At 39.6% G+C, this 11,340-nt stretch overlaps 1 protein-coding gene across 1 annotated transcript; it reads right to left on the reverse strand.

Annotated features, from left to right (window-relative positions):
- Positions 1-629: 629 nt before the first annotated feature.
- On the reverse strand, positions 630-11,016 carry ACP2 (acid phosphatase 2, lysosomal). Its single transcript, XM_026671232.2, has 11 exons — positions 10,855-11,016; positions 10,124-10,219; positions 9,578-9,664; positions 6,707-6,859; positions 6,227-6,325; positions 6,031-6,120; positions 4,348-4,480; positions 4,173-4,261; positions 3,669-3,775; positions 2,954-3,129; positions 630-2,866 (listed from the first exon to the last, which is right to left on the reverse strand). Exons 1-11 carry the CDS (start codon positions 10,972-10,974, stop codon positions 2,733-2,735), a joined length of 1,284 nt encoding a protein of 427 aa, XP_026527017.2. The 5' UTR covers positions 10,975-11,016; the 3' UTR covers positions 630-2,732.
- Between the last annotated feature and the right edge of the window lie 324 nt (positions 11,017-11,340).

Here is an 11,340-nt window from a genome sequence, read left to right on the forward strand (position 1 = left end):
CCGCTAGACGGCTAGAGAAGGGGTCTCCAACCTTGGCAACTTTAAACCTGGCGGACTTCAACTCCCAGAATTCCCCAGCCAGCTTTGCTTTAAGTCTGCCAGGCTTAAAGTTCCCAAGGTTGGAGACCTCTGGGCTAGAGCATCTCTAACAGTTTACCATCTTGCTTCAGAGAACTCATATCATGTGGCAGTCTGTGCCACTGGCTAATGACCTGTACAGTCAGGAAATTCTTAATGTCTAACAGAAGCCTCCGTGCTTGTAGTTAACCTAGAGTTCTGGTCCTGCCTCTAGGGCAATAGAGAGTAAGAGCACTCCCGCTTTAATACTTACATTAAAAAATCTAGACCAGGGGTGTCCAACCTTGGCAACTTTAAGACTTGTGGACTTCAACTCCCAGAATTTGCTGGCTGAGGAATTCTGGGAGTTGAAGTCCACAAGTCTTAAAGTTGCCAAGGTTGGACACCCCTGATCTAGACAATGGATTATTTACTGGGAAGTTGGTCCGATGTCAAGTTCCCTAACTATAATTGACTTTAATACAAAAAGTTGCCATAGTTATATCTTTTCTTGTGATCCAGCTGCTAGACATGTGCAAAAAGAGCGAAACAACAAAAAGGGGGAACAAAAATTCAGTCTCATCTTGGTTTTTAATGAAAACATTAAGAAAGTGATCAAGTGAATTACAGCAACATTTGTCTCAAGAAATAAATCATAGTTTTTCCTCATTTTGTACCAAAGCAAATTATTTCCCATTTTATTTACAACTTAGCGTATAAGAAATTGGCATATAAATTGACTTGATTCATTTCTGGAAGTGATTTATCTGAGTTTCTCTTGGTTCTATCTTCCAGCCTGCCCTGCAGGAGACGTATCATGCAGTAGTTTCAATAGAAAAATAAGAAAGACAACTTCAAATCGAATTGGGTAATTTTTTTGGCAATTGTCATATGTACTCTTTAGTAACATGATACTAATGTAGTGGCTTTAGAGGAAATGTAACGTGTGAAATGTTTTGTAATGACCAAGCTGGATTTTTTTCAGTATCTCCTTGGAGTAGGATTGCAAAGTTTCAGCCCAGAAAAAGCAAAGCACACAATTAATTTTTTTACTTCAGATCTCCTAGCACTTTTGTATACTTAGATGTATTTGATTACGGTAAGTAACCAGTATTGCTCTGTTTTAAGGAAAGAAAAAACTGATTTTTTAATGCTGTGTGTGTGGGGGGGAACTGTTCTTAGCATTTAATCCTGATACTGCAAACTAATTGATGGGCTGTGCTCCAGTTGAAAATAAAAAAAGAGTATCCATATGGTAGGAAATTGTCCTGTGGAGAAATATAAAAGAGGATTTTTATGGGACTTGTTAGAAAGCTTCGAGCAGTAAATTAGGGGTGCAGGTTTTTTTTTTTTTGAGATGGGGTAATTAAAAAATGCTGGTTTTCTAGACTATGTGACAATTATACTATGGATTCTTATCTTCAGATTCCACTGTTCAGGGATGAAGGAAATACCTTGCACATCTTCAGGAGCACTTCAGATCCTATAGAATTCAGATCTAAAGAAAGTACCATTTTCTGTGAAATGTGAACTGATATTTTGATTGAAGTTAAGAAATTGGCTATGTCTTGTATGTGAATATTTGAAATTACAGCCTTGTGATTTTTATATGCCATATATTTTTGATGAGGTAGTACGTGTAATATTTTTCTCTTCGTGAAGAGGAATAAGACGGACATCTATGCTGCATTGCATGGTATAAAGTAGAAATATACAATTTGAAGTGAAGCGCAATCAGTGAAGGCCTAAGGTGGGGAAAAACCAGGCCAAAAGTTAAAGGGAGCAAGAGTGAAGAGAAAATGTGTGGCACCAGCATCATTGGAATGGAACGGGCACTAGGGAAGATCTGGGAGCTGTTGATCTCCCAAATATATAGGACCCTGTATATTACATAACAACAGAACCTGCTAAATTAAAAGCTATCTAGTCTTTAACTTCAGCAGCATGTTTCAAAATGAAGTTTAGGAATGTAAAACCAGAGACATAAATATTTCTACTACAGATATTTGAATTAAGACCTTTGAATGATTAAGCATGTGTCTTAAAGCACGTTCTTGTTGAATGCATAAATTTGATCAACCCCTTTCCTGTTACAGAGGGCAGGGAAAAATCTAATGTCACTTGTCCTATTTTTGAGTAAAGTACCTATAGCACAATTCTATGTTGACTTGGAAGTGAATCCCATTATGGCCATTTCTTTTGAGTGAATTTAATATTTCGTCCAATGGCTATTCTACAATAGAACCATCATTTTGTTCTGAATTATTAACTCAGTAGAAGCAATCGGTTATTGCTGGTTTAGCATGCTGCTGTCACGGTGTAGAAGACAGGTACAAGTGGCAGCTACTAGACTGAAGTCTTTTTAAGGAGCAGCGGGCCACTTTTCTGTGCCATTTTTAAACGAGAGAGAAAGAGAAAAGCATAACCTTGTTGTTGAACTAGTCACGCACTGAGAAATAGCAATCTAAAGCCATGTTGGCATTTTACTCCTAGCAACTAACTGCATTGTGCTGTGTTAGATAGAATGCACCTGCTAGTTGCAACAGCTCCACTGTCAAACTCTTCTGCTTCAAAAATCAAAATCAGTAAGATGTTTGGTCATTGAATGAGGCCCCATTTGTCCCTGAAATCAGCTCTGTTTCCTCTTGCTGCCTCAGGAGGGGCTGAAGCAATTGTCAAGGCTGTTCTCCTTCATTGGAAAGATGGCTGTAGCCAAGTGGCTGGGACTTCAAACGGAAGAGTACTGTCAGGAGCAGAACGGTAAGTAAGAACAGGAGAGATCCACAGACAGCCAAAGTCACAATCACTTCTGCAAAAGAGTGAAACAAAAACCATTCTAATTACAATAGTTTAATCTTACATGAATTTTCCTTCAGATTCATGCCGCCTCACTTACCTGTGTCGTTCAATGTGCTTATTATCTTACATTCCTGTTTCCAGTCCTTTGAAATAACTGGCTCTGTAAGTTGCAGGAATTGCGGAAGGGGACAGCGCTGTTTACAGTCGGGAAGCTGCAATATATAAGGCTCCTTCTGACTTTCATTCCGAAAGAACATCTCCACTGTAAAGTTACTGGAAGCAAGGCATATGATAGAAACAGGTATTAACGGTCCATCAGTTGTTTTATATCACATTTTCTATAGGAACCAAGCACTGAAGCATGCAACTTCTATCCAGCCCAATCCCCTTTGTGTAATACTAGAAATCTAAAAATGTTAGACCGTGCCCTACTGTTTGGAGCACTGTCCTTATGCAACTTAGCTATTTCTCTGGTATATTTTTTGTATCAGATCACAAGCGATCAACGCTTGCGGCAATAACAAGTGGAAAGAGTTCATTATTAAATATTGTGTCCACAAGTGTATCAAAGTACTTGCACAGTGCATATGTTTATGGCTATTATATTCACATCAAAGTTAATTAGCACCGGTGGAAAATAATAATTGTTTTAAACAGATTGGAAAAGGTAATTACTCTATGGATTGCTCTGAAGATTGTTAATTATTTTTTAAAGTCATTTGTCTTTTCTGAGTGTATTTTGAACATTAAAGTTCAGCACACAGTTGCCTCTGAGTCTTATATCTCTTTGATACCCTGAGCAAAGCCCTCACCCGTCATCTTCTTCATACAGTTCAAATATATGACATGAAGCATAGGGTGGTTGCTTCCCATTGTAAACATTCAGAGCTGTCTGCAGTGCCGCAAGCGTGGTGTCATGCTGAGGAAAGAAGAAATATGTGAATCTTCCCCTTAGTATGCACAGAAGACAATCTAAAATGCATTTTCTATGTGAAGAATTTCCCGAACTACAGTGGGATAAAAACAAGAGGGATTCTAGAACGTAGATTAATAGTTAGCATTTATTCTTACAATGAAGAGCATTTCGAAGTGCAGGGTTCCCCAACCCTCAGCATTCTAGAAACCAGATTGTGCAAACATGTGAAGCCCCATCCAAGGGATGTAGTTAGCACACAAAACCACGCCCCCTCCTCCCTCCGGTCCGCAGAAAAGCTTCTCTCCATGGAACCGGTCACCAACCTTTTGGGCACCACTGTCGTAGGGTATTACAAAAGGGGAGACACTGACAGCATCTGGACTCAACATGCCAAACTTACCGCTGAGTACACAAGCATTTTGAGATGGTGAGGTGCTGAGTCTTTTGTAGCTAAGGTAAGATTCTTCCTTATTTGAGACAAAAGAACTCCTATAGTAAGAAAAAAAAAGTCTACATCATAATCTCTTACAGACACTCCCACTAATTACTTGAATAAACATTTCTTCTTTACTTACCGCCCTGCAGACGAGCTTTCTCCACTTGTCTATGGATGCCAAAAAGGACACTAAAACTGAAATCTTTTAACTCCTTCAGTTTGGCCATCACCACAGGAGTTACCCATGCTGGAAGATTCATTTTGTGTGTTGTCTAGAAAGACACAAGAAAAAGGTGGTTTGCCCTTTGGAGAATGAATGTAAATATTCCTAAAATCTCAGAACCATGCCATACAGAGCCTGTTTGCAGCTTATTACAATTTTGGAATGATGAGGGGGAAGAATAATGTACAAAACCAACATGATTTAGTAATTATTAAATAGCAACACATTTTTCATCCAAGTATTAATAGCTCCAATATTCAAATGATTTAATGTTGAGGTGTTTTTGCACAGGGTTATAGACTTTCAAGTCTGAAAAGTTTCATTCATGTTGACTGAAAATTTTAAATTTGACAACATGCCTACTATTTTTGGAGCAGGAAAACTGGTAGTCATTTTAAATATTTAATAGGGCTTAACATTGTTTGAAATAATAATATATGTATTCCATAGCAGCATGTGTATTGGATCACAGGTACTACCAAGAAGTCATTAAAGTAAATGTTTGAATTGGCTTCCCTCAAATTATGTAAACATGACCAGCAGTGTGATGTTGAAAATATGGAATTGATTTTAAAGTTAAAATGTAATATACAATGTTACTGTTAAGGGAACATGTCAGTTTTAAATCATGTATCAAATTCAACCTAGATTTTCAGCAATTTATCATTCTAATTTATGAAGTAATATTTCCAGTTATCATTATCGTTGTTATGATCATCAACCAGAATTTGGATCTTTTCTATATTACCAGATCAATGAAATCAAAAGTCATATCTGGTGGTGTGTAAAGTGATGTGACCAAGATGCCCCCTAATCTGATACAATCTGATGTATGTTTGCATGAGGATTTTTTTTTCCTGTTGCACAAATCGGGGTATGAGTGAGACCTCTTTCTATGTTAACTACAGACACTAATATTAGACAATATACCTGTCAGTAAGAATATGGAGAATAGGGTTTGTCTATACAGGAATGGAAATAATTGTCTTTTATGGAAGAAGAATACACAGAGGTTTTATAGGAATACAGTTTGGATAGGGAAGCCTTTTCTCATTCTGGACCTCAGTCATCCCAGCGTTTATCATTTCTAGATGTTGTTAAAATCCACATTGGAAGTTTACCAGATAGTGAAAGGCTGTGCTAGAGGTTTGGAACAATGTACTTATATATACTTCTGGTTTCTTTCTGTGGTCAGTTTGCAGGTCTTCTGATAAAGCAGAACCTGCTGTTCAGAAAAGAGGAAGGTAGTATTGTGTGTTTTTGATTGCACCACCCATATTGGAGGGTCTCTTAACTCTACAGAGTAGATTGTCTTATTATTTAATAATAAATACATATGTATTCTTCAGAGAGAAAATGCATCCACTTTCAGTAACCAAATCACATTAGAAACCTTTCTTATTAGATGGTTATTATATGCATGGTATAACAATAACAACAATTTGAGTAACAACAGAAGTATTTCTGTGCAGTACAATCATGTCATGAATATTCTCCATGTAGCCCTTGTGTAAGAGCATAGGTAGTTTCAAATATTACTAAGGCAATAATTTTAACAAGCACCTAAAGCAAATGACTAATTTACAACACAAAACGTACCTCACAGAAGAGTGCATCATGCACACTCCAGACAGATTCAATGGAAACATCCTGAATTCCTGTCATGTTTGCCACCATTTTCAAGAATTCCTGTATAAGTTTAAAAAAAAACATATTTTCTTTCCATGATCCCAATAATTATATAAAGAAAACAAGATATTATATGATGTATAAAAATACATAGAAAGCAATGTACCATATTCTGGATGGTCATATTTACATACTCTGGCGTCTGCCTGGTCTCATTTTGCAACTGTTCGTAACGGGGACAGGAAGATAATGGAAACCGCAAGAGCTGGAAAGAGGCAACATTGATATTAGATTAAAAATGATAATTTGAGCACAAATCCCTCTTTATAATCACTAATTTCATGACAATCTACCTCTCTAGGATCTACCTACAGTATTTGTTTTGGCTAAGAAATCTCTGGCAATTAAAAATCAGAGTCTCGTAGCCCCTTTTAAGACAGACAAGGTTTTATAATAAGACATAAGCTTTTGTGAATGGCAGTTTATCAGATTCCATTGCACCTCACAGCTCTCCTATAACATCTGGGAATTAAAGTAAAAAAGCAGAAGAGTGGAGCTCAAGGTAGTAGAAAAGAAAAGTACTGGAGAGATATTTTGACAGAGACGGACCTAATCTTCCAACATTTAAAGTGTTAAAGTGACCCACCTTCTCCATGTGGTCAGGTACAGTGTGTACAGGAATAGGCTGCCAAGTAATATTGGGATTAAACACTTGCTTCCCTTCTGGAGGATACAGGCCTGCTAGATTTGCCTCGGCACTCATCAAGGTTCGATCAAAATCTGTACTGCGAACATAGATCTGCCAGAGAAAAAAGCCAAATAGAAGTGAATTACCTTAGTGTCACTATCATTACTATACTCAGGCTATCTAAGAACAAGCATAGGAGGTCTATTTTAATCAAGGCCGCAAATCTTGAGCTGGCAACATTTTCAACCCAAGAGCTGTGGTGGAAAGTGCAGTACCACAAGTGTGCAATCTCCCACCATGACTCATCGTGTACTAAAAAGGGCTGCTATGAATGCTAGTCTAGGGTAGTCCCCCCCCCCCCTTTTTTCTTTATACAAATCTTGCATAAAAGTTTGCTATAATCTAGAGCAGGGGTATCAAACTTGATTTCATTAAGGGCTGTATCTAGGTTGTGTTTGACCTCGGGTCGGGATGGGTGTGGCCAGGGTGGGTGTGGCCAGCTCAAGGTCACTTGTGTCAGGGGTGCCTGTGGCAGCCCGAGTGCTCTGCCAGGGAAAACAGGCTCCCAAGCTCCATTTCCTGCTGCAACGGCCCCCTGCAACCCTCTGCCAGCGAAAACAGAGCTCGGGAGGGCCACACGCAGCCCTCCTGAGCTCTGTTTTCACTGGTACAGGCACCACGGGCCATTCCTTCGCTCTTTCCAGGGTGCCCCATAGGCCAGATTTAAGAACCTCATTGAGTTTGGCATCCCTGATCTAAAGCCACGAGGTTGGGACAGGGAGAAGCTATGAAGCTTCCAATGTCTTTCAGGTAACGCTGCTTCAGATGGTTAAGTTCCTGCTAGAGCATGATTCTGAACAGGATTAGTGGGAAGAAGAAAAGAAGAAAACAGGATATTTCTTTCAGGGCTGCTAGATGGTGACAATCTAGGTTTCTACCTCTCCTAGTCACCATGGAAAGCAAAGAATTTGTAAGGCTGTTAAAGTACGGCCATTGAGTGCAGCAGAAAATAATAAACCTAAAGATACATAGAATAATGCCAACAAACTTCATTGAGGAGCCCAAGCTATGTATCTCAGGAAAAGGACTTTTAGGAGCAATTGTGGCTTTGGTCCAGATCAGCTTCCAATTTCACAGACCAATCAAGACTCTTTGAAACATATGTAGTAGCTAAAAAAATACCTCCAAAGCTCTTTTTCAGAAACAAGGATGGTCATTTAATTACTTTCTCTGCTTCTACAGTCTATGGATTTTCCTGAATTGTAAACTTATGGGCAACGAACTGTCCATAGAAATAGGAACTGGCTTTTTCTTCATGCGTGTTGACATATTTGTGAATGAATCCTACAAAAAAAACCGTTCTTGACCAGAACACATTGTGCCAGAAGTCAATAGCTGTCAGATGAACAGATTGTCCAGATATGTGTGTCATAAACAAACAGTTCTTTGAAAGGGGAATTACTGATTGATAGTCCAAGCAATCTAAATTAAATGTTTCTGAACTATACTAAATAAACAATTATGGTTATGGAATTAGAAAGGGACACTGAATCCTTTGAATGCAATCCCCTGCTCAGTGCAAGAATCTTAATTAAAGCATTCCACCAGATGACCATCTGTGATCTGCCCAACACAACTAATGAAGGGGAGCTCTCTGAGTAATTGATTCATTCCCATTATTAAAAAGTGTTTTTAAATACTCAATTGGAACTTGCTTTCCTAAAAGTTCGATCAGTTACTCTTATGTCTTGCATATTAGGATGAGAGAGAACACATCGTAATCACTCTGAAAAAAAGGCTGTATCTCCTTTCAACCATCTTTTCTCAAGGCAAATACCCACTTTCTTTCTTCATTGCACTTAAGTTTCTAATCCCGATCATCCTCATTGGTCTTCACTGAACCTGTTCTGATTTCACTGATTCTTCCTTAAAATGGTGCCCGAAACTCGACTCAGTATTCAAGGGAGGGTCAGATTAAAACAGAATAATGTGGAATGATTAGATCATGTAATTGGACATTATATTCATATTGATGAAACCCATATTGAGTTTCCAATTTTTGCATTCACATCCCACTGCTAGATTAAACTCAGTTTTCAATCATCTACTTTTCCAAACTTTTTTCATATTATTACCAAAGCTAGATATCTTCCACTGTGTTATATGTTCATTTATGTGTGTGTGTGTGTGTGTGTGTGTGTGTGAAATGTGCTCATTTCATTTCTGTTTCATAAATAAAGAACTATACATTTGCCCTTTCAGCTCATTTCTTTAGATTATCCAGATTATTTTGAATTTTATTTCTGACCTCTAAGGCAAGGGTTTCCAATCTTGGCAACTTTTAAGACATGTGGACTTTATGCTGGCTGGGGAATTCTGGGAGTTAAAATCCACAAGTCTTAAAGTTGCCATGTTCTAGGGCAAACTTGCCATGTCACGTTGATGTCATGTGACATATCGTGATTTTTTTTTTTGCCTTTGTGGAATGGATGTGCGACACATCTGACCTGTGAGCCGCCAGTTTGACACCCCTTTTTTAGGATATTAACTATCCTACCCAATATTGTATCACATTTAAAACTGATAAGCCTTATCTTCGTCTCTTCATCGGAGACATTTATACAAATATTGACTTAGCCCTCTTCCTTGCGACACATCACTCTATGCCTTTCTCCAATATAATGTATGATTATGCAACAATAAACCAGAAAATAAAATTACTGCACATAGCTCTTCTCTATTGGCGTAAAGCAATATTATGCAAAATGCACAGAAGGAACAAGGAGAATTAGTTGTACTGTTACCGCTAGTCATATGGAGTGCACCAACCTCTTGCCTGTTGTATGATGCACTCAGGAATCCATCGTAACGCCTACGAAGAGCTTGGCCCAGGTCCCACTGTTGCTGCATCCCTTCCTATTCATATCAATATGGACAAATTAATAGTTAAGTAGGTCTTAACTGCTAGTTTACAAAACAGCAGAAAGCAAAGTTAATGTTTTTACAGGTCAAATGTTCTCAGTGGAGGAAATGTGAACAAAACAACTTCCTGAAATGGAGAGAACAACCCCATCTCCTTCAAAAATCTATTTTCTGTCCTCTTTCTTCTTTTTAAGTTTTCGGCTGTTCTTACAATAAAATAAACTTAATAGTTAATTATAACAACTCCTTGGATTTTGAGTGATACTACTGCTTCCTGGGATAGCAAAGAAAGTAGGAAAGTTGTATAAAAATAGCACTCCAGAAGGGGGGGGAGAACAAAACAGGAAATATTAAAACTGTTGCTAAAAGTGCTTGAGTGATGATTGTTGACAGGGCAATTACTCTTCATTCTTCGCTTCAAAAAAGTTGTTATCTTGATTTTTAAAGTCCCACCTGAGACAGTTGTCCAAATCCTTGGGGCCAGGCGCTTTCCTGGTAGGGATCACGAGGATATGTCCTCACCGGAGAGCGATCTCCATGCCGATACAACTGGAGGAAATCAGAAATACACGTATTCTGTGTAGCCCATGCACATGCTTGTGCCAGTTCTAATTTAGGTTTGGGGAAACGTTATTATTTAGCTCGAAAGTGGGGACGACGACGACACTGTTGTTACTAGCCGGGATAGCCGTACCGGGCGACCAGCCTCTCCCGCCTCGTTCCGCGGTTAAGCCCTTGCAATCATCACCATCCCTGGACTCTTCCCTTCCAACGCTTCCGCAAAAAAACAAGCAAAATGCCGAGAATGGCAACGTTTGAATGGCAACAATACGCGAAGATTTCCTCTCCACTCAGACCAGCAACCTGCAAGGAAAAGGCAGGACGCAACCCAATGCCGCGGGTCCCGGTGCCTTAAAAGCGGCAGGGCAAGGCGGGGTCGGCGTTGTTTTAAATCTGCCAGGTTTTTAACAAAAAGTCGTCGCAAACTGGCTTTTGAAAGGGATCTCGCGGTTAACTTTCTGGCAGCTCACAGATTTGTCCCCTTCCCCCCTTTTTTTCCTTTAAAAAACAAAACGAAACGAAAAAAAACCACCCTCGGGACGTGTCACCTGAACCAAAGGATCGCCCGCCGGGCGGCCCCCTCCACTTAGCCCCCTCCCTCCAGGTTTGCTTCGGCTGCTCACCAAAGTCACGAAGCGGAGAGTCCGGCTCTGGGCGATCGGCGGGGCTAACGCGAGGACGAAGCCCAGAATAAAGGGAAAGCGAAGCCCCCTCCAGTTGCAGCGACTTTTGCTACCTTCCATGTCTCTTTTTCGCCGACCATCGACGTTCCTTGCTCGACCCCCGTTCCTGGGAGAAAGTGAGCATGCTCCATTTAGCCGCGCATGCTCAATAGCAACGTTTGAAGCTGTCTCTGCCGTCTTTTCGGAGAAAACGGTTTGGTAGAGAAAGGGAGGAAGTGATCGGATAACAGAATAACAGAGTCGGAAGGGACCTTGGAGGTCTTCTAGTCCAGCCTCCTGCTCAGGCAAGAGACCCTATACGTTTCAGACAAATGGCTGTCCAGTCTCTTCTGAAAAATTTCCATTGATGGAGCACTCACAACTTCTGAAGGCAAGCTGGTTAATTGTTCTCATTGTCAAGAAATTTCTCCTGTGTACTATAGGAGT

The sequence above is a fragment of the Notechis scutatus genome, chromosome 1 (assembly GCF_049901735.1).
Source record: "Notechis scutatus isolate UNSWTSFEM ecotype Mainland chromosome 1, rNotScu1.2, whole genome shotgun sequence".
NCBI lineage: Eukaryota > Metazoa > Chordata > Lepidosauria > Squamata > Elapidae > Notechis > Notechis scutatus.